Source organism: Neopelma chrysocephalum, unplaced genomic scaffold (genome assembly GCF_003984885.1).
Source record: "Neopelma chrysocephalum unplaced genomic scaffold, ASM398488v2 Primary Assembly neopelma1_22b, whole genome shotgun sequence".
NCBI classification, from domain to species: Eukaryota; Metazoa; Chordata; class Aves; order Passeriformes; family Pipridae; genus Neopelma; species Neopelma chrysocephalum.
In genome coordinates, this window is record NW_020897690.1 from 28,441,564 (window position 1) to 28,469,530 (window position 27,967).

At 40.8% G+C, this 27,967-nt stretch overlaps 1 protein-coding gene across 1 annotated transcript in view; it reads left to right on the forward strand.

Annotated features, from left to right (window-relative positions):
- Positions 1-27,967, forward strand: part of CDH20 (cadherin 20) — a 120,824-nt gene that overhangs the window by 73,360 nt on the left and 19,497 nt on the right. Inside the window, exons 2-6 of the mRNA XM_027682126.1 lie at positions 10,298-10,665; positions 17,127-17,421; positions 19,055-19,174; positions 22,369-22,536; positions 24,338-24,525. Of these exons, the coding sequence (XP_027537927.1) occupies positions 10,423-10,665; positions 17,127-17,421; positions 19,055-19,174; positions 22,369-22,536; positions 24,338-24,525 (1,014 nt within the window). The 5' untranslated portion in view covers positions 10,298-10,422. The remainder of the gene's footprint in view (positions 1-10,297; positions 10,666-17,126; positions 17,422-19,054; positions 19,175-22,368; positions 22,537-24,337; positions 24,526-27,967) is intronic.

Sequence of the window (27,967 nt, forward strand, 5' to 3'; positions counted from 1 at the left end):
TCAAAGGCAAAAATCTCAACATTAGAGCAGAGATCCAGTTTGACAGGCCAATCCTGTTATCTCAAAAAGTTGAAGTACAGAACTTGCTAATAAAAATGCAGATCCACAAGTAAGAAAGAATAGATTTAACAGGTATGTAAGAAGAATCTTTTTGCTGAAATACACACACAGATGAGCTAACAGCAAACCTGCAATCTCATTTGAGAAGATCTTCTGCAATATATAACTGCTTTCCTTTAAGCTCTCCTATATTCTGCATTTCTTGGCTTTCATTTGATTGCATATTTGCAATTCTGTGTCTGAATTCTTGAGAATTAAGAAGGGATCTTCTCAAACTATTTGAGGGATTACATGAAGTGGTTACCAACAGTGGGAGAAATGGGCCTTGATGACCCTTTAGTAAAAGTTTGTAGGGCCTTTCTGTGTTTATGTGCTGTGGTCAGGGTCATTAATTCTTCATACACTGGCTAATACCTCCCTGCCTAAAGAAAAGGTATGCCTAGATATTAAATAGGCACCAAATTACCTACTGGTAACCACCAGAAGCAGTGAAAGGAAGACCAAACTTCCATACTCAAAGTTTGCACTGATATGTACCACCACCACTGGGTCACTAAGAAGGCTTTAAAGCAGTGGGGTGGCCTCTAGAATTTACATGAAAATAAAATTTTTCTATAAGACCATTAACAAACAAGAGAAGAGGAGTAGAACTACAAAACTTAGTTTATTATGGTTATGTCTTTCCCCCATAGCGCTTTCTTCATACACAATAATATCGGCTCCTTCCAGCTCCCTGGTCATACTGGATAAAATACCTCAATTACTCTGGAACTGCATGCAGGATGATCCCTTGGTCAAAGAGATTGTATAACTGCCCATACTTTCCTCAGTAGGAGTGTTAACGTAGGTCTCCTTTCTCTAATGTACCTGCTAATTCCCAGGGAGCGGATAGAAATGCTAGATTAACAGTTGGACTCAATGATCTTAGAGGTCTTTTCCAAGCTTAATGAATCTATGATTCTATGAAATAGAGTAGTCCTTGGGATCTCTATTTGTCTTTCACAATACTAATAGAATATCAGTGCAATTATATCACTGCATAAACTCATTTCTTTGGGAAATCAGACTCAAACCAGCTGCAGAAGATCCTCTCCTGTGAAGGACAGCAACCAGATGGCTCACAGCAGATAATGGAAGGATGAGAATTTTGGCCAAGAATACCTCAGCTCTTACAAAAGCTGCTATTTCATCACCATTACAAACTGAATACTAAGACAGATGGAGCATAGGGTTTTGGAGTCTCCTCTGAAAGATTCACCTGTAACAAACTGAAAAGCAAGGAGTTTGCCAGCAAGACAAAGCCTAAAAAAATCTATATTCTAGTAAATGCTAGTTCTTCTTAGCCATTAAGCAATCCAGGCAGAGGAACTGCCTCATCCAGAATATTCATCTTCCCATCTGGGAAAGATGGAAACGTGTTACAGCAGTACATTATGAAGAAGATGGGAAATAGGTAATACATACCTCTTTGTGAGGGGTAGATATTGTTAGTTAATGTCACATTTATAGAGGACAGTTAGATAATACCTCACACTCTCTCTGCGGAGACTGCAGCAGTAGATTTTGAAGACCAAAATCTAGAGGCTGGCAAGCAAAGCATCTGAGCTTGTTTTTCAGGCTTTATGAAAGTTGTGCTTGCTGTATTAGAGCCATTCTGGGACAAATGAGGTCGGTACATCTTTATTCCTCCTTACTTTATTCTTTCAGCTTGAAAGTGTCCTGTGAAGGCCGGGCACTCATATTCTGTATATCTAGAAACACTTTGAAGCCAGGTGATAAAAACAAGACAGACTCTAATAGTTCAGATAGAGAAGTAGGCTGTAAGACTTCTGTTTCTTTGCTGGTTTGATTTCATATACAGTAGCTTGAAGCTGACTTGAAAATGTTTATCCTAGTAGTTAGTAGCATATATCTTCATGCTCAGACAAGGCAATCAGAAAGATCAACACAAGGTACAGATGCCAGTGTTGTACTTCTGAAGTAATACCAGACTCAAGAAATATTAATTAGAGGAAAGATTTTCATCCCCTAGAGAACCTACAGTTATTTTCTAAGTTAAAGAATATTCTTTCTTGATGAACAGACACAATTAAAAAAAAACAAAACCAAACAAACAAAAAAGAAACCAAAAAAACAAAACCAAACAAAAAAAACCCAACAAAACCACAAACAGACAAACCAAAAACAACAAGAAAAAAAACCCACTGCACATTATGTGCAAGTGGGTGCATACAGTAATTATGAGAGACAGCAAAATATTAGTTTGTGGTTGGAAAAAAAAAATAGCCTATTCCCTTCTTTGTCTTCAATAGCTGCTTTTGGAAATGGGTTGCATTGGGCACATTTCTAATATGACAAAATGTGCATGAAATGTCCAGTTAAGCAGGAACACAGTCATAATAAAACTAGGAAGTTGTCTTCTCTAGTGACAGCTCATAGGCCCCCACTAATTATTGGTTTTGATCTTCATGCCTGGGAAGAAATATTACCTCTATCTGGTTCAGGCAGACAGCAGCTTCTCATGTCTGTCTATAGATAGGAGATAACACTTTTTCTGTCTTTGGCATTTAGGGGGTATCAGAGAGCCTTATCATCTGTCAGCAGCCATGGGATAAGAAAGAGATCATTTTTCACAGTTGCAGGGAAATATGTGATATTGTGGGGACTAGTATACATGAAATACAATGTTTTGTAGCTAAAGAACATTATATGCTTCCATAGCCAACCTGTAGCACAGACAGAGACAGTTCAGGTTCAAAATGCATTCCAGGTGTGCAACAGGAACAGGTTTTATCCCATAGCAGAGGCATGGCAGATCTGGCAAGGCATGTGCTCAGGATCTGAAAGAAGTGAAGGACATGAGCAGAAGAAAACAAATGAAAAATAAAGGAAAGGCATTAGTCCATTTTTCTCATGGAGGATTGTAACAGCTGCAAATAGGTCCTGTTCAGGGCATAAGTATTCCAATGCCTACGGCAGCAGGCTCCATCCCTGAGCTTTATTCCTGCTGGCCTCTCAGCTTGCAGAGCTTAGGTGGTCGCAGCAATATTCACCATCCCATCTTCTCATTGCTTTCACAGAACCCTTAGATCTCTGACATGCACCAGCTCCTCACTCCACACCTGACTCAGCCTTCTTTCTCTTTTATAGCACGGGAAATTCCACCCTTTCCATCCTCTCATTCTTGGCAGGATACTACAGATTTTGCTTATATTGCTTTGGGGCCTAGAGACAGGTCTGAGAAAAGGCTCCTATGCACAGCTGCAAAGAAAGCAAGAAGGATCACACTTTGGGGAGGAAAGGCTTAATGGTTTTTTTTAAAAGTGCTAATTTACATGAACATCAATTAACAATTTAAAGTTATTTGTACAGGGGTTTTGACAGAATGACAAAAGTAGTCAGAATGTGAGAACTAGAAGGAATTTTTGCTTAATAATAAAAGTGTAATTAGTATGATTTTCATGTGTATTGTGTATTTTTGCACATCCTTGACAGAAGAGGGTTGTTTTATCTGGAATTTTTTTGGATTTTCCAGTGTATTTCAACACCACACTTAGTTCCTGTGAAGTCTGACTTCAACAGAATTAGTTAGACCAGCATGGAGCTTTTGAAACTCTCTTGTGCTTCTGTACTGCTCTTTACAGTTGGATTTACAATGCCTCACACTGAGTAAAAGCTGGGCATCAGATCTTCTCCGATGCAAGTTATCAGCATCATTTTATTTGGACATGTTTACTTTGTGATCGTGTGTATCTTTCATTCTTTTTGATCTTTTTATGCATCTATAACCATGGGGCTGGGATTTATACAATGGGACTCCCTCTGTCATTCTGTGGGATTTTTCACTCTGCAGGCACTCCATAGCTTTGAAGGACTTCAGATCTTGAGCAAAATGAGTTCACTGATGTGTCCCAGGAGAGATTGTTGACTACTCTGTAGATGTAATTTTATGACAATGGATTGTATTCTGAGTTAATGTTTATGCACCATATGGTATGTTGTCAAGTTTCATTGTATTTATGAAGATCTCAATAAAATGAAACAAAAATAAAAATACATGTTCAGGCCAAGTGTGTTTTCAAGAAAAATAACAAATATCTCCAGATTTTTCCTTTTAATTTAAACTTGCCCATAAAGTATAACAACAGGTAATAACAGTAGAACTGGCCTGGGCCAGAGATAAAAATAGGAAGTTCTGGAAGTAGTACAGAAACATTTAGGACTATAACCAGGCAGCCTGTTTATAGGTACCTAACTTAGGTACTGCAAGCATTAGGATTTCTAAAATCATAGAATCACAGAATGGGCAAGGTTGGAAGGGCCCATAGAGAGTTATCTGGTCCAACCTCCCTGCTCAGGCAGGATTATCCTAGAGCACACGGAACAGAATTGCATCCAGACAGTTCTTGAATATCTCCAATGAGGAAGACTCCACAACCTCTCTGGGCAAAGTGTTCCAGTGCTTGGTCACTGCACAGTAAAGAAGTTCTTCCTCACATTCAGGTGGAACTTCCTGTGCATCAGTTTCTGCCCATTGCCTCTTGTCCTGTTGCTTGGCACCATCGAGAAGAGCCTGGGCCCAACCTCTTGACATCTTCCCTTCAGATACTTACAGACATTGATGAGGTTCCCTCTCAGTCATGTCTTCTCGAGACTAAACAGGCCCAGCTCCCTCAGCCTTTCCTCGCAAGAGAGATGCTTCAGTCCCTTAATCATCTTCATAGCTCCAGGAGCTCCACATCTCTCTTGTACAGAGGAGTCCAGAACTGGACACAGCACTCCAGGTGAGGCCTCATTAGGGCTAAAAACAAGACAAGTATTGCATCAGTTGCTTAAGAGGTTTGAGCTCCTGGATCAGTGGAGACTCCATCCCTGGCAGGTGGTGTTAGGCACCTCTTGTGGTGGTCTGCGGGGTGCAGAATACAGCCTACAGCTTCCTACTGACTGGTGCTCTTGCAGGCTTATTGCAAAGGTGTCTTATAACAAAGCAGTAGGCAAATGAGGTTCAGGAAACCTAAGAAGCAATCTGTGAAAACATAAAAGAATAATCCATTCCACGGGAGGTAAAAAACTGCACAATACTCACACCCCTATCTCTGGTTTAAAATATCACGAAAAGTCAAGGAACAAAGTAAACTCAGAGAATTCTTTTCAGTCAATTTTATCTTCTTCTTACTGTGGTCATTACCATGTTGTTCAGCTTCTTTTGTCAAAATATTGGGAGGACAATCTGTAATTAAACACAGAAATCATTTTCCATTAGCATATTCCTAGTGCAGTGTATGTGCTGCTAAGAAACATTTACAAATTAGAAGCATTTACATTCGAATTATCATATGTATTTGTGTATTCATGTACTGAGAAAATGGAAGAGGGATTTTAAAACCGGTTGCCTCTTTCCTCCCCACTTTCTCAGTGTAAAATATCCTCTCCAAATGAATTGCCTCTGCTCAAGCAATGTGCCTGCGTGGGATCCACTAAGGTCTGTAGCAATATACAAGAGTGCTGAGTCCACACAGCAAATTCCATTGGAAGGACCAGGCATGAAATGTAATTAATTTTATGAATGCAAATAGTCTGCTGACTTTCTGGGAGACCGTTTGCTCAATGTGATGAATACACTAAGTATGTCTGTAAAGTTTTTCAAGGCTGAGCACTTTGACTACAAAATCTTTGGCATTTATGTAAATATGTATTGAGCACAATACATTTTAATCCCAGTGGAATTCTCTGGATGCCCATATGGTCATCCAAACAATTAATGTTTTTATCCTTTCTTTGGAACTGTTGTTCTCTTCAGAATTAAAAGATAAATGGGTCACTTGCAAGAAATGCAAGAAGTTGGGTCTGGCAGTTATTTCATTTTCCTTTTCATCTTTGCCCAGAATTAGATATTCAATTAAGAATAGCTTAATTACAGAACAAATATGTGTCAGGGGGTGTCATTAAAATTGGAGCATGAAGAGTAGCTCACACTTGGAATATGCCTACTTTAATTTGCAATATGGGCTAAAAGAGAAATTTGTATTTGCATTGTTGGAAAGTGCATTATTGTGACTCTTTTTTGTGTAGAAGAGTTAGGTAGTTCCTTTGTACCATGTATAGACCACCAGCAGCACAGAGTTCAGTCAGATATTCATGGGTCTTTATGGAGACAAAAACCACATTTGTAACTGCTGACTGACAAGAAAAAGGATTTTCAGTGATGTTTGCAGGGCAAGAACAGAGAAAGTAAAATAAACAACTGAGCTGATAATCAAATATTCATCACAAAAATAGGGGCAAGAAAGGCATTCACTATGGGTCAGGGATCTAAACTGCCCAGATTCACCTGATAGTTTTACAATGGAGTACTCCACTGTGAGTAACAAAATCAAATATTTAAATTGTTATTGAAAAATAAAGCACCATCTGCAGAAGTCCCATGGACATGCAGTCTTCCTGGGCTCAGTAATTTTTGTGTGAGAGCAAGGAAAACAAGATTTCCCTCTCTTTACTGCCTTCAAATCCTTTGCATATCCCCATGCTGGGTCATGAAACATATGGCAAGCAGAGGTTCATCAGTTCCATCTTTGCAGATTTCCTTAAGAATGCATTTTGAAGGGCTCCAAGAAAAATCTTGCATTAAGAAAACATTGAAAGTTCAGTTCTGCCTCACTCAGTCATGGTAAGAAACACCTTCCTGCATGATGAGTCCAAATTCCCTGCAAGAAACTACTACTTCTCCCTCAGCCTGAGACAGAAGCACAGACTCTGTCTCAAAACCTGTGCCATCCATCTGTGGCAAAAATCACTGTGGTCCACCTAAGTCTAGAGATCCCATCAAGCTGGTACACTCAAAGCATATGGCTATTATCCTAACCAAGTGTCGTGTCTACAGTCTAAGTGACCCTGTACTCATCCATCACACTCAGCTGGTGAAGAAGCCATGTGCATGAGTCCTCTGAAACACTCAGTCACCCATGGCCTTAACTGTAGCTCAGCCATCGCTTGTGTTACCACAAACCCTAAATGTATATGAGTACCTTCTTATACTGCTAAGAAATATATTCCTTGACCAGCAGGCCTTGCAGATGCAGAGGCCAATAGTACACACCTGTGATGGTGAAGCTGCAGGAAAAGAGACCCAGAGAGATCAGCAGTGCCTCAGTCCAGAAGTTAACAGAGGTCTTTGTCATTCTTTTAACACCAGGGCAGGACCTGAAACAGAAAAAAATGTCATTTACCTTCAGCCTCAGAGAGAGAGGAACCATTCTGGATTAAACACTGCTATTAATAGTAGTCATTTGCCTTTAAGCAAGCAGTAAATGCTATGAGTTTGAGCCTTCTTGTTCACAGTTTTGGAAAGGCATGAAACACCAGAAACTCTGCTATTAACAAAAAAAAATCTCTTCCACTTCAACGCTAGGGCTTTCTCCATTCCTACGAAAATATATGACCATGTCACCTGGGCTGGCATTAAATGGGAAAACTACTGGTACTCAGGAAAGGAACATACTTTTACAAGACTTTACCTTACTTAATGGCAAGTTTCCTGACAGTTGCTGTGCCCCAGAATAATATTGCTTTCTTAGGGATGTTACTCCTGGGGACCACTGAGTTGCACATTGTTTTCAAGAAAGGTTCCTCATGGAACTGCACATTCAAATGATAAAAGCTGTTATCACAGAGAGCCTGAAGCATTTATGTCCCTACTCTTGACCTTTATTTCACTGTTTTTACTTACTTAGCTTTCTGCTGATTTAATGCACATGTGCATAAAAAGCATACTGATGATCAGATTTCTTTTGCTATTACCTCATTACAGGTGTACGGTAACTCTAGGAGTTCACTTGACAACATCTTGATATTATCTTGCCTAAGCACTGATGATCCTTTATGGCTGAACTTAATTGCAAGAGACATCTGGCACCATTAGTTTTGAATTTGTGGTTTGAGAGTTCACCTACAAATACAACTCTTGTTGCCACAGGAATTGGTCCATTTTGTTGTATCATCTCTTTGTCACATAAACAAAAATGTAACTGATCTGTGCAGTAGATGAAATTTCTTAAAGCAAAGACTCCAGGCAGAACCTTAGCTGCTGGACCATAGCCTGCCCCCACTTTCCCTTCTTACTGGGTTCTCTTAAATTATGTCAGGGGGTGGTGGGAAATCCTTCCACACATTTACTTGCCAGCAAAACATGGGTTGTAAAAAATGTCTCCCTGACTTTGCTGAGAATAACTTGCCATTTGCAACATGCCAAGAGGAAGTTGGTCATACTTATTATGTGCAGAGAGCTTCAGCCTTCTTCCTTCAGCATAAATGTGCATTGGCTGTTTGGAGCAAAGGAATCACAGTACAGAGAGAGGCAAGCACTGCACACATAGCTCTTGTACTCCTTTGACTGTGGGCATCCAGCAAGCTGGGCCTCATCCCTGCCTCTCACAAACAGCTGCCAGCTTCTTCATGAAGTGACAGACACACAGAGATTACTGTGGTCCTTTTGGGCTTGTGCTGCTTGGATAAATCCCCATTCTTTGCCTTTGCAGACAACAAGTCCTAGCACGTTATGTAGCCAATATCTAAACAGCTAGCAGTTCTGTACATTGCTCTGCTTAGAAGATATTTACCATGGTCTGTACTTATAATTTGTCCTTTCTTTGTTGTGCCTATTTCGGATTAGATTGTAAACTTTTCAAGATAAAGGACCTATTATTTTGCTACACTTTACAACTGTATAGGCTAGCAGCACTGTGTAGTTGTATTTCTTCTGGGCTTTGAAACACTATTTTGTGTCGAAATTAGCCTTAGATAGTTATTGTGTCTCTACTCCCACTGTGGACGTCTCTTCCAGACTTAAGCTGGTGTTTTCAGATTTCAGCCAAGTTTTGGATTAATTTCTGAACTTCTGTTTCTGTAGATTTCTAAGTGTGCCCAGTTCTCCAGTTGTAGCAGCTTGGATGCTGGGGAATTTTTAAACACTTTTTTCTTCTCTGTTAAAAACTTTGTATTGTCTTAGTCTTCACTTCAAAATATTATCATGCAACTGTCTAAAATACTTTTTATGATTTTGAAATCTTTCAAGGATTTCAGCTGGAAATATTTGACAGACATCTGCTACATTTTATTTCCACAGGATAAATCAATTAATTAAGCCTAAAGAGCTAAGAATAGAACAGCAGTAAAATGAGTTGTGAACTACTTGCTTAAGCCTCAGAGCTCCATACACCTTTCCTAATGAGTCTGTTTGTCATGAAATGAGAAAGAAGAGTTCTTTAGAAGACCAGCAAAAATACTGGGCCAACAGAGGATGTATGGAGTGTTTTGACAGAGTAACTTGAGTACAGCAGCAAGTCATTAAACTTAGCAAAATGGTGAAGGAAAGGTTTGCTACAATCCATAGCCTGGAGTGAGGTCGCCAACTAAACTCACTTCATGGCAACAGAAGTTGTCCTAGACTGATGAGAAAGTGTCCTCTGACAGAGGTCAGCATTCCTCTGCCTAAACAGGTCTTTCAGGCTTGTCAAGGAAAAAATATGTTAGCTTGACTTGCTTGGACAAATTACACGATAGCATGTGGCCATCAGCACTGTGAAACATTTTGTGGGTTATAAAATGTTTAACTGACCATTTAAATTCTAGAAATATTGCATTTGTAGCAGCAATCAGCTCCTCAGAGAGGAGGCAGCAGAGTGTGAAACCTGAATTCCAGCAACAGAGAGGCTGAAAGAATAATTAAAACTAGAAATAACTTGGAGCTGCTAGAAATTATATTCAAGGTTTGCCATACAGGAATAATTTCTATACTTATGTAGACTTGTGTGCATGGACGTGTATGTAATGACAATGTCATAGTTTCCAAACAGAAAGACAGTTGCCAAATCTTGTTCACTAGCTATCATAATTTGCCAGAGTGAACTGTTTTTAAATATTCTCTGAGGACTTCTGGTCATAAATATTTCCAAAAAGTATGCACTTAGCTCATGACAATCAATATCACAAAACAACACTATATCTAAATTAGCAAAGTAGAGAACTCTTACTTATTGATTAACCCCTAATGTTTCTTCTGTCTAGTGCTCCAGGTCTGCAGCTTATATGGTAATAGTATTTCTGGTTTCAGGAAGTGTGCATCCTGATATTGCATTTTTATGTAGAAGAATAAATACTCTATAGCATATTTTCTTATTGAGGAAACTCTTTTGACTTGAGGAAAAAAGTATCCTCCTATGAATTTCCTTTAACTTTACAGGACACTGCCTTTCTGAGAACCAGTATCTCTCCTGGACATTTCAAAGGACTACACAGAGAACTTACTTTTTTCTCAAGGGACCTAAGATACTGCATTTGGACTTTTAAGTCAGTTCTAGTATACAGATGTGGACTTCAGGTAGAATGAGCAATGCAAAGAACTTGTTTGGACTTGGCATCTCCTTGTATTTTTGGGGACTGATGGACCTTACAACAACTGTGCTGTCAGGAAGTGCCAGGCCCCTCACTGAAGGGCAAGAAGACAACCTGTCAGACAAGCTGCATCAACGTATGAAGAGGAGCTGGGTGTGGAACCAGTTCTTTGTTCTGGAGGAGTACACGGGAACTGACCCTCTCTACGTCGGGAAGGTAAGACCCGCACCGGGAGGATATCTGGCAGAGTATATACATCTGTATGTCTGTGGACTGTGGTGAGACACGGGATGTTTCCCTAAATGCCTCTACCTTCTTTCAGGCAGTGAATTTATCCACATTAATTTCACTTCTGCTCCCAAGAGCTTTTGCCCCCTGTCACCTTCATTTGGGAAGAATTTCTGTTTCAAGGGGCTGTCGATATATTTTCCTATTTCAAAGAGATCTGCTGCATCAATCATCATCTGTAATTTGAGGTAGTGTTGGAAAATCTGCAGCGATCTTTCCAGGGACTCTACAATGTCAAGGCAAAGCAAGGTTATATTGACATATACGGATTAGGAAAGAAAGGAAGAGTTTGTGATCATGCTTCTATCCATGATCAAGTCAGCTGGAAGCTGAAACTCACAATCAAATTAAATAGCCAGTTTCCCTTGAAAACTGACATTTCAATTTTTGCTTTCTGCAAATCTCTAGGGTCAGAGTATCTTCTGGCTTACCACATCTTGACTGCAGGTTAATTCCGTGGACTACAGAGAAGTTGCTACAGATCTGGAAGAGTAGAGGGACAGCTCATTAGATCCAACCATGAAGAGTCCTATTTTTTGGTCCCTTATACCCCAAGAACCTACACATCAGTACAAATAAGTGTAAAATGTACTCCTGAGCTCATCCTATTTACTTGGTAATATTTTGCATTTACTTTTCTGCAGCTCCTTGGTTAATAAGCTGATGGAAGTCAGATCAGTGATGTCTGCCATTATAATTTACCTCACTATAACCATTCTCTTTCTTTATTTTCTGACTGTTTTTAAAGACCTTGAATTGTTTAAAGTATTGACTCTGTTATTCAAAGGTTTATGGTCAGCATTAAGTTTGCTTCTATTCTACACCAAGGTGACAAATTGGACATTGGGGATGGGGAGAGTAAGTGTGCTTAAGTGTTTGAACAATACAATTAAGTTTTTACATATCTAGAATATCAGCTACTGCTATGATGAGTGGATACTAAATATAGGTATATATGAAAAATAAAATCTAAGAAAGGATGACAGAAAAAAATCCTTCAGATTTCATCGCTTATTTTTTACATGATATAAGCTCCTTTTTTCCCCAAGCTATACATGTTCAGGGGGGAAAAATTACGTATCCAGAGGCCCAGTTTGGTCTCTTATTTATCATTCTACAATCCCATAGAGCTAAGCTGTGCCCCAAAGTCATACCAGTATAAATCAAAATGAATCCACGGGCTTCAAAAGACCTCCTCCTGATTTATCCCTGCGTGATTGACAGCGAGATGTGCTCTCCTTCCTCCCACAGCAATGGTATTACTAGTGATTGCCACCAAATGAGACCTCATTAGTCTTCATTCATCTGTGCACCTAGCTTTTCAGCTCTTGATATCTCTATTGATTAAAGAAATTAATATTTGTTTTCATGCAATTTCCAGCTTTGGAACAAGGGCCAGGCTTATTATTTCACATACTCAGTTAATCTAAAATGACTTCAGGCTTCCACTGTGAGCCAAATTTTAGCTAAAACAAATACTGGGAGAAACCGGCTCATCTTTGTTTTACACTTGATGGTGTCATTAGGAGCACAAACACTTGGCGCAGTCGGCAACACTTGAGCTCGCCGCCACTCAGCTCTGCCGAAGGCAGGGAGGCAGAGACAGCTCTTCATGGTCTGTGCCCGCCACACAAAAGCCGAAGCTGCTGTCAGTGAGCTCTCTGCAGGGCTGCCTTCGCCACGGCTGTGTTAGTACAGGGATGTGCAAGGGCCAATTAGCTCCCACGGTTAACAGGGCCAATTAGTCCCACGCACTGCTGAGCTGAAATGGCTGGATCGCTCTGAAGGCCTCCTAACTCAGCACTGCTCCGTGCAGTCCCGGCTCCAGGGAACTCTGCTGCCAAAAGGGGCCTCAGGGGGTCACACGTTTCATCTTCTCCCATCCCTGAACTGGGCGCACAGCAGCCAGCCGAGCAGTGGGATGAACGCCGGGGGGACTGCTGTGACGCAAAGGCTTCCCCTCGCCTCATACAGCCGGAGGCGCAGGCACTCAGAAGCAGCAGCAGCCTCCCACCAAAAAAAAAAAAAAAAGTCGCCTGCCTGCGTTCGTGCTGCCTGTGTCTTAGGGATTCTTAGGCAAGGAGTCAGCAGGGAATAGACTGTGGGCTGAATTAATTGTTCTGGCAGGCCAGAAATTTTTCAGCCCAAATCACCCCAGGCTGACTCAAAAATAGCTCTGTAAAAGCTTGCGTGGAGTGGGGCAGAGGTGCAACAGGGTTCCCAGTCTGCTGCTGGCTGCTCGCACCAGCCCTCCAAAACAGCCCTGAGTCCCACACCAGGCCAGGCAGGGTCTCTTCTAACTGATACCACCCAAGACACCCTGAAACATCCTGATAGCCAGGCCTTGCTTTTATGCATATGCTCTCTCCAAGCCCTTGACAGAAGGAGAAAGAATGCACAGCATAGATCCAGTTGTACAGCTTTTTCTGGCTGGCTTTGCATGACTGGAGTAACCAAAAAAGCACCTTGACTTGAACCATAGGTCCAGGCTTGCCTAATATGATTTCCAAGGCTGCTATGGCTCTATAAACTTTCCTATGTAACTGTAAGGCAAGGCGCAAAATATCTTCTAGACAGAGAAATGAAAAGAAACTTCCTGAGGTGAAGTTAGTACATTCTTTGCTTTCCTCCAGTGTTCATGACAGTGATTTAAAGCACTTCAGCTTCAGAGGGTTCCTGGTCCTGTCACAGATAAATGCAAGGCTTCAGTTTTCCTACAGGTAGCCATTATTGGCTAATAGGATGAACTAGGGAAACCAAAGCCCCTTCATTTGCGACAGCAGGTATTTTCCACATTGATCCATCAGTCTAAACTGTGTCAGTAATTGAACTGGGGACAGACTTCACCATTTTGCCATTTTGGAGGCTCCCCAACCCTGTTTCAAAGGAAAGAAGTATTTGAAACACTGCGGCTGAATGAGCAAGTAAAATACGTCCTTTCCACAGACTATCAATGCAGATCAACCAAACTCGCTCACACATTCTCTCAAAAATCCCCTGCAGGTCCTACCTCCCTGGAGGCAGAGAAGGGAGAGAAAGTCACAGACCAATTAGCAGAGCTGTGCAATATCTCCCATGAGTTGCTCACTGCAGCACCAATCTCTTCCACATGCCCTTTGCCAGGAAATATGTCATTCTGATGCTGATGTAGCCTCCTTAATTTCTTGTACTATTCTCATCAAAAGAAGCAACCCAGCTTGACAGTTAAAAATTTCTCAGGAGTTATTGGCTTTATTCCTCCAATACTCATTCCTTAACATGGAGGAAAAAGGAAAAATGAATTCCTCCTACTCTGTGTCAGCCACATGGCAGCACAAATTATTGCACCACCCATAAAACAGAGCTGACTTAAAACTACATTACCTTTCCAACACAGTGACTTCTACATACACTCCAAACTACAGCATCCTGATATTAGGTTTGGTGTGAGCTTCAGTCCCTTCAGACACCAAATTCTTTCAGATTTATTGCAGTCTGGCAGTATTATGTTTTATGCTCATTTTTTGATTGTCTAAATAAAGCAGGTTATACAAGAAGCTGCAAAAGTGCTGCTAGCATTTCTTACTGACTAGCATTGGTTGAGGCCCAATGTTTTTAACAAATCACAGTAAGACAGAGATCCTCTTGTCCTCCCAAATTCTTAATAGTGTGCCATGTTCATTCCTTGTTTGGTCCCTTCACAACTGCATTCATTCCAAATACGGCTTTGGACAGAAAGTGTAATTTAACCCATGAGTTTGATTCAGTATCTTCTTCTAAGTCTTTTGAACATTCCTAAACATCTACTGCTATTTTAAAAAATGTTCCTTCTTTCTCTTTTTCTTCTTCTTTTTCTTCCTCTTCTTCTCTTCTTCTTTTTCTTTTCCTGTTCATTTTCCCTTCTCCTTTTTCCTTTTTCTTTTCCATTTTGTCCTTCTTTTTTAATTTCTTTTTCATTTTTCTTTGCCTTTTCTTTGACTTTGAATTTGACTTCGAATTTGACTTCGAATTATTTCCTTTTTCTTTTTTTTTTCTTATTTAATGAGGACTTGTTGATGTTCCAAAACACATTTTCTTCCATCAAGCCCAGCTCTAATTCCCCAATCAGATCTAACATCTGTATCCATCTCAGCATCTCCATTCTTTCACTGGTGCAGTGATGCACTAAAACAAATGCCCAAAATATAGCTTAGTGGTTCTGAATCAATTTGAAAAGCTGTAGTAATGTCCTCCTTCTGGAAGCATCCTGTTTACTGGCTCCTACAGTGATAATGCCTGAGTTATGGGTGTTTAGGGTAAATAATGACAACCACTGTCTTTTTTTAAATTAATCACAACATGATGTTTCCTGAAGATATGCCAGTTTGCAGCCCTGAAGCCTGCATGTGAATTAATACTTGTGGCAGTCATCTAAATTTAACTGTTCACCACTGCCAAATTTTTCTGGGCTTGTTCTTCTACCATTTAGCTAATGCATCACCTGAGAGCTGCTAGCAGTCCTCCAAAGGATTGATGGCTCTCAGATGCAGTAGCCACTGCAGGGACCACTGCCTTAGCAAAGAAGTGAAATATCAGCGACCTGACAGGGCCATCGTCACAACCTGCATGTTCCACACTCACAGCCGCATCGCAGTGCTGCTGCCCTTAATGCTCGCTGTCCCAGCAGTCAGTAAGGGCCGATGGGCCACCTGCATACAGACCTGTCTGCAGGGTGGGACTGGCTATAGAAAACCATGAGATCCCATCTCAGCTGAAATTAGTTTCCTAAAATCAGTAGTGGGTCTAAGTTTTGTGTAGGTCATGTGACCTACCTGAGAGGCAAGGAAGGAAGGCAACCATTAGATAATGAGCATCTTCTGACTACACCCTTCACTGGGGGAAAAGGTCTTGCAGCTCTCCAGTCAGTGGGACCATGTGCCCTAAAGCAGCTGAGGAGCCACTCCTCTGGCATTAGAAATGCCAGATAAATCATTATGTCCACATCCCTATTAAACTTTTTCCTATGTATTGTTATTGTAATTTTTTGTGTGTGTTTTAAACAGTTCAGAGATGTCATATCTTCTTTCTTTCTTGGGAGAATAGCCTGGAATCAGATGTACAAAGTTTGGCTTCTGTTTTCAACACAAATTATGCATTTCTGTTTGGATTGTTTCTTTAAATCCTACCAATCCTGTGTTCATATATTCAGTAAATTATTCTAGAAATTTTCTTTCCAGTACAAATATTTACCTATGTTTGGTCCCATCCTCCAAAATTACTTCCGTATGTCCTTTGAGCTCACTAAAGCATTAAACACATACTTAATTCTGACCATATTTCTGAGATAATTTACTTATATCTGCATTTAAAAATGTGCTTAACTGAATCCAGCCCACTTTGACCACTTTTTTTTTAATATTTGTTCATCTCCCAAAGTGATAATCACACTGGAAAACAGTATTCACATCTGAAACATTTTGATTATTACACCTGAAGTCTATTGCCTTCCTGTCTTTTGGGACTGAACCAATAGCATCTCCTGGCACTGGTCTTTATGCTTGATTCCTCAAAAGCATGGAAGTATGAGCATACCGTTGCAGATTTTCATGGTGTGAGTGAAATCGAGTGATTTGTTTGTCTTTTGATAGTCAATCCAGTATTTCACAGGAAACAGATGCTTAACAAAACATAGTCCCCAGAATGATTTGTTTCCCTGTTTTAGATTATTATTAGCATTGCATTTACTTTTGCTTTGTTCTCTTGCACTCATTGCTATCTGTGGCTGCTCAGAACTAATTAACAGTCATGCAATAAATCTGTTTGATAATTTTTTAGAAAATCTGGGATGTGTCTCATCTCTGTAGCCTGCAATGGACACAATCCAATGTTTCTTGTTGCTTACCTTACCTCCTGTTTCACAGTGATCCTTTCCTGAAGATGTAAGGATTCAGACTAATTTTACTGCTAAAATTTAAATAAAATGAAAATATTTGCCTTATTTGCCCCTATGTTATGCTACCCCTATAATATCTGACTCCTCTTAAGCCATGTGAGCAAGCCCAGTCTGCAGCTTTGCTGACCTCCCTTTATCGCAACCCTACTCAGTGACCATTGCAACCAGGCAAAAGACAATTATTGTGTTGAGTGAGATTACAAACAGACACAGAGACTATTCCTGTTTGGGTGCCTCTGACTTTTCTTCTGGCACAGGTGTGGGTGCAGAAATAGGAAGACAGGAGAGGGGTTTTAATTGCAACTCTGTGATACAAACTTTACTGAGTATCTGCCTCTTTCAGCAAAGCATGTTCATTAAAACCAGCTTGTGAGTCCCAACAGTGAGACCAAAATGCTCAGGATGATCATGTGCTTAGTGTTTCTCAGCAGCTGCTTACCCAGCTCATGGTCTAATTGAATCCTGTTCCTTTCTGCAGCTCCACTCTGACATGGACAGGGGAGATGGTTCGATCAAATACATTCTCTCAGGAGAGGGAGCTGGCATTGTGTTTACAATTGATGATACAACAGGGGATATTCATGCCATTCAGCGACTGGACCGGGAAGAAAGGTCACAGTACACCCTCAGAGCACAGGCTCTGGACAGGCGAACAGGACGGCCAATGGAACCGGAGTCAGAGTTTATCATCAAAATACAAGACATCAATGACAACGAACCCAAGTTCCTGGATGGACCTTATGTAGCCTCTGTTCCAGAAATGTCACCTGTGGGTAAGGCAGACTTTGTGGAGTCTCTTTTCCTTATAAGCAAATTGGAGATGATCACCAAAACACAAATTCCCTGACTCCTAGAACTCAGCTTTTGCCCCTTGTGCAGGAGCTGTAGGATGGAAGAGCTTACCCTGGGTTGCCTGCCCTCCAAAAGAAAACATGCCAAAGGAAGCCCAAGAGCTGAAAAAAGATCAAACATGCTATGCTCAGATAACTCACAGTAAAATAATACCCCTTCTCCCCTGCCATCAGATGGCAGCAATAGAAATGACCAGTAGACAGCCATTACCATCCAGAAAATAACATCAGTTTAGCAAGCTATTCTAGTTCATACCGAGAGCTCAAATACTGTTCAGGAGCCCTTGAAAACATGGGGATATGCAAACAATCCTTACCTCCTTCTAATCCATGTAAGCCTGCACTAAACAAAGTTCACTGAATCCTGAGATTCTAGTACTATTTGTCCTCCACTTTTAGAGCATGAGGTCATGTTGAAGACAGTCCTGTTATTACAAGACAAACAGCAGCCTTCCTACCTACACAAATTAAGAGAGACCATTTCCATATAAGAAATCAAATAATCACACAAAATACTGTTTTTCTGGACTTTTTTCTTTTTCTTGAGTTGCTTTTTGGCTTTTGGTTATTGCTTTTTGGCTCTGTGACATCACTGCAGAGATAATAACATAAATCTCATGTCCTGAAGTTATAGATATGCTTCAACTTCTCATTCTTCAATATTATGTTGACATAAAGCTAGAGAGAAGCATCAAATACAATAGCTACAGTCAGAAATAATGTTTCTTAATGGTAATGGCTAGCTTGAATTCAGGTTTATTTTCTAGTCCTTATCTAGTAATACTGGATTTGTTTCTAACATAAAACATTATGTAGAAGGCTAGATACATTCATAAAGGCATTGTCTGACATTTTAAGGAGTCAAAACTCACAAATATTTCAGTCGTGCTTCACCTTCTCCTTGTTCTTGATAAATTACATCACCTGCAAGCCATTACTAGCTTCAGAGAAAGCAGACCTTGAAAACCAATTGAAGAAAGAAAAATACATTCCTCTGTGTGGGTCCCAAAAAGCACTTCAGCAGTGTATAATCTCTGGGTCATGCAATGTAAACTGCCATCCCACAGAGAGATTATCTGAGAGATACATCCCTTCATGCTCACTGTCCGTACAATTTCCATCCCTTAGTCAATATACAGCATCTATGGGCCTGCGACAACAGTGATTTATGTCAGCATAAATATGGAACTTATTTGAGCTGCCTTTAAATAACATTTAAAATCAAGAAAAGGGGAAAAGAAGCAAGCAGTATATAACTACCATCTCTCTGCAAACCATAACAAAGTACTGTTAGATCAGCAATTCTGTAACTGTGGTCCATACAGTACTTGCTCTTTTATATCTTCTTATAGACACATGATGAATTAATGCCAATTAATTTCTTTAGTGCTAATGAGGTACAAGTATGAACAATAAGTACAAGGACTATGAGCATCAAATGAAGAAATTCAGTGTGGGAAAGCTCCTGTTAGGCATTTCAATTTACTTTGACCTGTGTACTTTTCACGCCAGCTCTTTTTCCCACAAGGTCTTATCTTGATGGTTTTTTTGTCAGGCACCTCTGTTATCCAGGTGACAGCGACAGATGCTGATGACCCAACCTATGGGAACAGCGCAAGAGTAGTATACAGTATTCTCCAAGGACAGCCATATTTCTCTGTGGACTCTCGGACAGGTATGTTATTCCATCAGGGAATGAGTCAGTGTGAAAACCAAAAGAAAAAGTTGCAAGCAGAAAGCAAGGGCAGTGCATCATGGCTGCGGACAGAGAAATAAATTTCTATGGCTTAGAGCCAAGATAGAGCAGCACTGTGTGAGGGCTAAAGTAAGGCTGTGGTAGGGAGTTCCTGAAAAAGAACGTGCTTTTTGCAGTGATATATTCCTCTGAATGACCATATTCTGCAGCTGGGGATCTGAGTGGGTTTGGTACTGTAAATACTCTTGCTACCTTCTATTATTGCAAAATGTCTTCAACAGATCTAGTTGATAACAAGGCTTAGTGGAAAAAAAATCTATGAGCCAACCAGGACTGGAAAGTGCAAGCTAAAGGATGATGTTCTTAAGAGTAGTTTTACTTAAGGGTGTTCTTGTTAATAACCTTAAATTTATCTATAGGACAACCTCTTTGTTTTGCTTGCTTTCTCTCTCTCTTTTCCGTATATGTCCAAGGTTTATATTCGAAAGAGGAATCTGACAGATTTTGACAGTTTCTAAAGGGCATCTGTAGTGCTAAGGTCAGAAACTCATGAGACGATAGTCGCTGCTGAGCCCTAGGGAACAACATAGAAAAACACTGCATAATCTACTTCAGAAAGTTAGCAGTTTACAGAGTAGATGCTCTAGCCAAAGACAAACTTGTATGTGATATGTTATTTCCTCAGCTTTATTTATATTTACAATATAAATATACCAGTAATGTTGCTTTTGTAATCTGGTTATCAACCACAGAGTGCAACTTAGACAGAAGATAGGCCCTTAAGTCCAAAATCATGTACATTATTGGTATTTTAGCCAGAAAATGTCTCTTTCTCCACTTACTAGTTTCCAATCACTTAGACCTGCATCTCTGAACAGGATCAGAGATGACTGAGCCTTTAGCTGCCTCAGTGGGCAACAGGAATCCCATTAAGACTAATCACTGTTATGAGCCAGAAATCATTTCCCTATCACAAGCACAGGGCTCTAATCGGCCTGGCCTGTGCAAAACCACCTGAGGGATTTAGTAGCCCACAAAATAAAATTGCAGCTCTGACATTCTTCTAAAATAGAGCTAGAGCATAAACTATCAACAGCTCCTTTACATTGATAGATAGTAATTAAAACACCCAGTATTGGACAATTCATTTCAGTATACTCCTCTTCTAGAAGCATTTAGGATCCTTACTGTTTACCTCCTAACACAACTTCTTGGTTCCAGAAGTATGCTCCTGTTCGTATTCTGTCACTGGCCTCACAGGTGCTGAACAAACGTCTATGTGAAAGCACAGATTCAAAGGAAAGCTGAGAGCCTCCTCCTCCCTTTTTTCAGAATACTTTTACAGCCTGACCACAAACATATTCCCTTAGAAGATAAAGTAGATTTAAATCCCTTCAGGCAGATAGGCAAAGGCCCCTGAGTCTCCCACTTCCCAAGAAATCATCTGGCTGTTATAGAAAAGAAAGGACAACACTTCTGCTCTTTACTACTTGTTTTAGGAGCACAAACCTCACTCAGTTTAGTGAAAGAAATGGTGCCAGCACATTTATTTTGGAAGATCCAAGGGTCTGAAGCTTTCCTATAGCCTTTCCCAAAGCCCTAAGGAATGTTTTAATGTTCGCCATCATTCTTAGCATTTCTTTGCTGACTGGTTGTGTGCAGCAGCATCAGATGTTCCTTGCTCTGCAATGCTGCTCCTCTGGGTCCCCGATCTGGCTTGAGTCTTGGTGTCCTGGATTGGCCCTTCTCTAGGGACCAGAGGCCCCAAGGACAGACATAGCAGAGCCTGAGTTTGAGGCCCTGATGCCTTTTTTTAGGTCAAGTCTGTTCTGTTAATGACAAGCCAAGAGTGGAAATTCTCTACAAAGTGTTCATATATGGAGAAAATACTTCCCAAAATGCTAAGCATTTTCATATCCTATTTATATCCATGGGAGTTAAGGAGCTACAGCACTTCACAGGAGTCAATGAGCTTTGCAGGATGGGACTCTGAAGGACTCCATGCAGCAAGATTAAAATAGCGCACTGCAAGTTGTTCAGTACTGGTCACTATTTCTTCCCTTCTGCATACAGTGATAATTGCCAACGCAATATCTTTTTACTGCTTTTTTATTAAACCCATATGTTGTCTTTCTGCTAAAAATAAAGACTAAATGCAGATCACACAGGTTAATAGTGTCCTGATGTGCAAGTTCTGCGTGTTGAGCCGTGTGACTGTGATGGTGCCTGTGGTTGCCACATATTTGCCCCCACCCAGGAGAGCATCCCAAATGTAGCAAGCAAGTGCCTTTGGTGCCCTGGGGCGTGTCCCCTGGCAGCTCATCCCCGGGCTGCACCAGCGGCCACTGCATCTCTCCTGCTTGGGGACTGTGGGGCAGTCATACCGGAGGTGCTGGAGGCGTGAGGAATGGGTGGAGCTGGGAGGATTGGAGGGGGGACAGCGCTGAGACGAGCAGCTATACGGGGGGCGGCAGGAGCGCTCGGGAGCGCGGCAGTCCCGCGGCACTGGCAGCGCTGCCCGGGCCGGCTCCTCGCAGCCTTCATAAGAGAAGTGTTGCTGCCACCTCATGTCCTCTTGCAGTAGTGTTACCCCGAAGGAAAGGGACGCTCTGCGGTGTGGCAGGAGTAAGGTGACCCCTTCGGAGCGGGCCCAGCCGGCCCGAGACAACTCCGTCTCCCCACATTCTGCTCTCGTAGTCCCAGCCTGGGTCCCGACAGACTGAAGCAAAGCCTGCGGGGTCATGTCAGGTGGCCTCCAGGACCGCGTGTCCAGGGACACTCCGGAAAACTCGTCTTGATGTGTCTTTGAACTGAGCGTATCACTTCCTGCTTTTATGGGGAGATAGTTAGCCCGAGCAGGACCTTAATTTGACGTAGCACAGTATTACCAAAAAGCTTTTCCTGGGAAGGCAACATTTAAATTTTGAACAGACAGCCTGCCCCAGAGCTGATGCGTTTTAGCTGGGCTTCTTTAAAATTCACACCTTCTGTTAACCTAGATTCCACTTGGGTGAGTTTTACTCTGCCAGAAAAGCTGGAATTGAATGCAGAGCCTGGTCTCATTCTCAACACAGGGACTGCGATGCAGGAGCAAGAGCCCTCCACATTTTTTGTGTACCCTTTAACTGCCATTTTCTTTTGTTTCCCAAACCCCTTTCTACCTCAAATCTCAGGCTTAATTAGAACAGCTCTAATGAACATGGACCGAGAAGCAAAAGAATATTATGAAGTGATTATCCAGGCCAAGGATATGGGTGGACAGCTGGGAGGATTAGCTGGAACAACCACAGTCAACATCACCCTCTCTGATGTCAATGATAATCCACCCAGATTTCCACAGAGTGAGTACCCACTGTGCCAGAACGGGCAAAAAACGGTGGATGACTTCTATGTCTGCTGTTTGCTCTCATGACAACCATTTTCAAACTCAGGATAGTGACAATTAGAGAGGGGTGGAATTTCAGATCATTACAAAACTCTCCTTCAGAAAAATGTCTTTCAGAAAAGGCTTCTGACCTCCAAGATTATCAAAACTGACACTTTTTTTTAAAGGGTGGGAAATTGGTTTACAGAAAAAGGCAGGAAGGAGGACTTTTGTGTTCAGACTGATAATGGCCATTGCCTTTGGCTACTAATTGCTGCCCTGGCTGTCTCATCATCCTATCTCCAGAAGGATGTCTGTCAAATCAGGGACATGTGGTAGTGCTGAAAGTTGAAAGATAATTCATTCAACACTCCAGCCAGGCCACAGCAGGGGAGCATCTTGTAGCTGTGCTGCCAGTGTGGAGTGGGTTGTCATACAGGCTGCTCTCCAGGAAAGGTTCATCTAAAACTTGGCAGTGTACAATTAAACCTTAAGATATGTAACAACCACAGTTAATGGAATGCAAAAACAGGCAACTCCCCTCTTATCAGAAACACTACTTTGTATTTACAAAAGTGAATTTCAAACAAGATTTGCAATTTTTTGCTCTTTGTTTTTAAGATTTTATCACATTTATTTACATAATTCTATATTACTGTTAAAAATTTGAAAGAAACTTTTCAATTTTGATTGAACTAAATCTTTCAAGGGATATAATTTGTGGGTTTTTGAAGTTGATTCTTTTAGTGGTGTTAATCAATCTCAAGTCATTTTGGTTTTGCCATTTTTTTCATCTTGCTGAGAAATGAAAACTCCTGCAGTTATTTTTGTTTCTATTCTTCTTCTCCATCTGTTTCTGCATGTTGCACTGATAAATCAAAGCATTCCAGTAAGATCAGCAAGAAGTCTCAACTTCCACATTTTTTCTTCTGTCAGAGCAAGTTGTTGAGTACACCATTGTCAACTGTGTTTTGAAAGTGGCATGAATTGTAGCTGATATCAAACTCTTGATTAAGAAAAATGAGAAGAGATCAAACCCCATTCTTTGTGTTAATCTGCCTTGTAAAGCTCAATAGTTGGTGGAGTCAACAGAGAGAGTACATCAAGAAAAGTTTGAAAATAAAGTCTGATGGCAGAAGAGTATTTTAGATACAACTTTTTTTTCAAAATACACTTTTAAAACAGCAAATCATTCTTTCCCCAGGCTTGCTGCTAAGCAAGGCAGCAAATGCGCTCAGGACAGTATTTGTAGGGAGAGGCAATATATTTTAATAGAGTAACTGGTAAATTTGGAAGACACAGGCAAGCTCCTGAGCTTTGTTCAAGTCTGAAAAGAAGTTTGTAGGGACTTCAGAAAGGATTTATGCTGCTCAAAACTTGTGTTTATTCCTGCTGTACAAGCTGATCTAATAAAAGATACCTGTCCTATTAAATCGGTTTCATATCCTGCTTTATATCATGGCTGCAACAGCACTGGCGTTAATTGCCTTATTTTTCTAGTTGAAGTTCCTATTTTCATGTCTTTTGCAGTTTTGAAAAGAACCCATTTAACAAACCTGTTGATATAACAAACACATAAATAAAACTTTCCTGGGAAATTCAGCTCTTGAAAGGCAATCACACTGCTGTTGCAGTGTTGGGAAAGGTACTAGAGACTCCCTTCAGGCCATGCAGTGTTGTGGGCTGCCCTGATCCAATCTTTGCATTGCTGTGCAGTTTTTGGTTCCCTCTTACAGCCTGTTTTTTTCTTCTCTCTCCCTCTCTGCTGCTTGTGCCAGAGCATTATCAGATGAGTGTGCTGGAGTCCGCTCCTGTCAGCTCCACTGTGGGCCGTGTGGTTGCTAAAGACCTGGATGAAGGCATAAATGCAGAGATGAAATACAGCTTTGTGGATGGAGATGGCCTGGATGTCTTCGACATCAACACTGATCCTAATTACCAAGTTGGCATCATAACTGTGAGAAAGGTGGAAAAGTTTCCTTTTTATAGTAATTCATATGGCTAACAGTCCTGCTTACATTTTATGTGTGGAATATTCCCTTATGCCTTCAGGAACTTGGTTCCCATTATATGACAGTAACCCCTTTCCTGTTATAAACTATAATTTCTTTAACATTTATTGCTAAAATATGAAAGCAGACTGTGTTCCTAGGAGCCACTTTTATAAAGTGGGGACAGCACATTAGCATAAACATGTCTTTTCCCTCTGAAGGAATGTTCTGATTCACTATTTATCTATTTAAATATTCTCTGTAGCTTAATTATCCTACAATGCAAGAAATTAGATCAATATTTGCATTTGAACTGTACGTATTTTTTACTCTGGTGTTCCACAAACAATAATAAAGCATGCCTTAGAATTATTTATAAACCAATAAAACCCAGGCAGTGTTGTTTTTTTTAATTGCTGCTTGAAGATCCATAAATGCTAATTAGGCTAGAAGAAACCGACGCTAAAATGGCAGCTGTGAAACTGCTAGTACTCTGTACTGCAGGCTATGCAGGAAGGCATAGAGTATTTTGCTTAGGCTCCCTGCTATAGGATATTTATTCTACAATCTTACATAAATGTTAGAAGTTCAACTCTGTTTCTAGGTTATGAAATTGTAACCATATTTCTGCTTAAGCATATCTAGTGTACTAATAAGGAAGTATAGTTTCCATTTAAATAGCCTGGGATTAAATTGGGCACTAAAATGCAACAATACATGGGAGAGATTTGACCTTGCAAGCCTCTATGCCCTAGAGCAAAGCATTTAAGCTTGTATTTATGGTCACCTTTCCCCAACTCTTGTTTACGCATAGTAGTCCCTAAAGCTAAGCATGTTTTCTGGAATGAAATAAATGTTGAATGCAAACTCTAGTGTAATTTTTCACTCATTTACTGATTAAAACAAATAATTTCTTTGGAGTAAATGTGTCAATAAGCTTGACTTTTGTTGTTGTGAATAGAGTTTTGCTAGATGACATTAGGTACATACTGCTCAATCCGCCTACTGTACATAAATGTTTGTAACATTCAATATAGCCTGTAGCTTTATGTAATGTTATTATTATCAATAGCCAAGCATTGAGAAAGTCATCCTTTGAATCCACTCAAGAAAGAAAAAAAATTAATTCAACTGGTGTGGACAGAAAAGGATGTCAAAATGGGGGGAGAGAGAGAGAGAATTTCTAAACCCAGAATGAACTCTTATTTAAAAGAAAACAAAAGTTTCTGTTTAATTTTTCTTGACAGATTTCCCAAATGAAATAACTAAGACTCCTGTCATGGGTGTCAGAAAGCCAGAATTTACAGTTACTGATAAGACCACTGCTTGTGGTCTCGTGGCCACTTTTCTTAGCCCACTAATCCCACAAAATGTTGAGCACCTCCTGAAGAGCTACAGGTCGTTCCAAGCTCCCTATCTGTGAGACTAATGCTCACCCTATCTCCCTCTTCTCCCTGCATTCCCTTTCGCATTGCCCATGGAAGGCAGAGTGGTGCGTTACCCAGCCAGTACCCAGGCACTCAGGATAGCCCTCCCCTGCCTTCCTCCCCTGATGCTACCTGATCAATCACTTTCTCACAGCGGGTCTTGCTAAATCCCTCCTGCATGGTGAACCTCTCAGTGCCTATCTCAGCACTGGGGGAAGGCGGGCAAGGACAAGGAGTAATTTCCATGGGTTGCCTCTCCTCTTGGGTGTGTTTTGCAGCATGCTCAGTTCACAGGAGAAGGTAATCTCCTTGCCTTCCCCATGGGACAAGTATTGGAAAGAGGTTTAAATGCACCCATGGGAGACAAATCTGATAAGAGGGCCAGTGGTATTGAGGCACTGGCACAGGAGATAAACAGAAGGGAAAGCCATCTTTGGCAATGAAGGAGTCCAAGGCCAACAGGAGCATCAAAAATGTGATGGTCTAGCACACTTGTTTGATTTTTCTCATTTTTCTAACTTGATTATTCTAGGTGATTATGTGTTTTCATAATGTAGTCAAATTTTATAGCTATTAAGTTTGTCTGTGATTTAACTGCCCTTTTTATAACTTACCTTTTTAGTGTACATGCAATGTTTCTCATGCAGTTTTCTTCCCATGGGAATCCTTAAATATTATGGCCTCTTTCTTAATATATGTTTAGGCACCTTTGCATTGCACATTCCTTGCCAGATGGACAGTAAGTTTTACTCGGTCCTGTGAATCTATCTTACTGCTATTTTTACAGTGCATAAATATGCAACTGGTAGACCATAATGGCTCTGCAGTAATGAGTATTATGTTTGTGGATCTTAACAAATCCTCGCTGACAAGCACTATGCCTGCAGTTGTCACTGATGTACCAGGTGGAACTGAGGGCAGCAGGAGCAAGTTTCAGATCATCTGTTTGCACCTGCTGCCACAGTTTGCACAGTTCATACTGTATCACTCACTGTCCAGCATCTCCAGCAAGACTGGACTGTCATGTCCCCAGAACAAAAAACCAGTTCCCATTCCAGTCTTCATTCCTCACTCCCACATACTAAATGTTGAATTATTTTCAGTTTTATAATTTCAAGAACCCCAGTCTTTAAGCAGGCATTCCTATGCAGAACATTAGTACTGGTACTAATTGTGAAAGCATGAGCTTTTGTATGTCCCTGCAATGTTTCTACAACTCAAGAAGGAAGTTGTTGTGGCAGTAGATAAGTTCTGAAGACATGACTGAATTCAGGGGGTGTTCAAGTTTAGATTGGATATTAGAAAGAGGTTCTTCACCCAGAGGGTGGTTGGGCACTGGAACAGGCTCCCCAGGGAAGTGGTTGTAGCACCAAGCCTGGCAGAGTTCAAGAAGCATTTGGATGATACTCTTGGGCACATGGTGTGAATTCCTTTCAACTCAGCATATTCTGTGGTTCTGTGATTCTGTGATCAAAACTCCCCAGATTATACAAGTAAAGGGTTGTGAACATTTAACCACAGTGTAATTGCTTGTAACTTCTGACTGCAACTTGGGAAGTGTGACTGTCCTCTATAAGCTGTACTTCATCTGGTGAAAAATTTTTTATATTTTGGGCTGATCCATCCATACTGTCATTCTGGTTTGTCAAATTCTTTTGATTATTCTTACCAAGACTGGTAAATTGCACATTAAATGTGGAATTCCCTATTTAGTTCTAAGCAGGTTTTGGAGACACCTTATTTTCTTCAAGTATCTGTGGAAAGACGAGGGGACAGAGATGAAAAATGTATTTATTGAGCAGTTCAGTGTCAGCATTAATTAATCCTATATCCATGTACAGCAAATACGTAGTTTTATCTAGATAGGAAATCTAATTCATGAAACTACTAACAGAGGAAGCTGGCCCCCTTTATCCATTAGAAAGGGGAAGGGGAAGGGGAAAGGGAAAGGGAAAGGGAAAGGGAAAGGGAAAGGGAAAGGGAAAGGGAA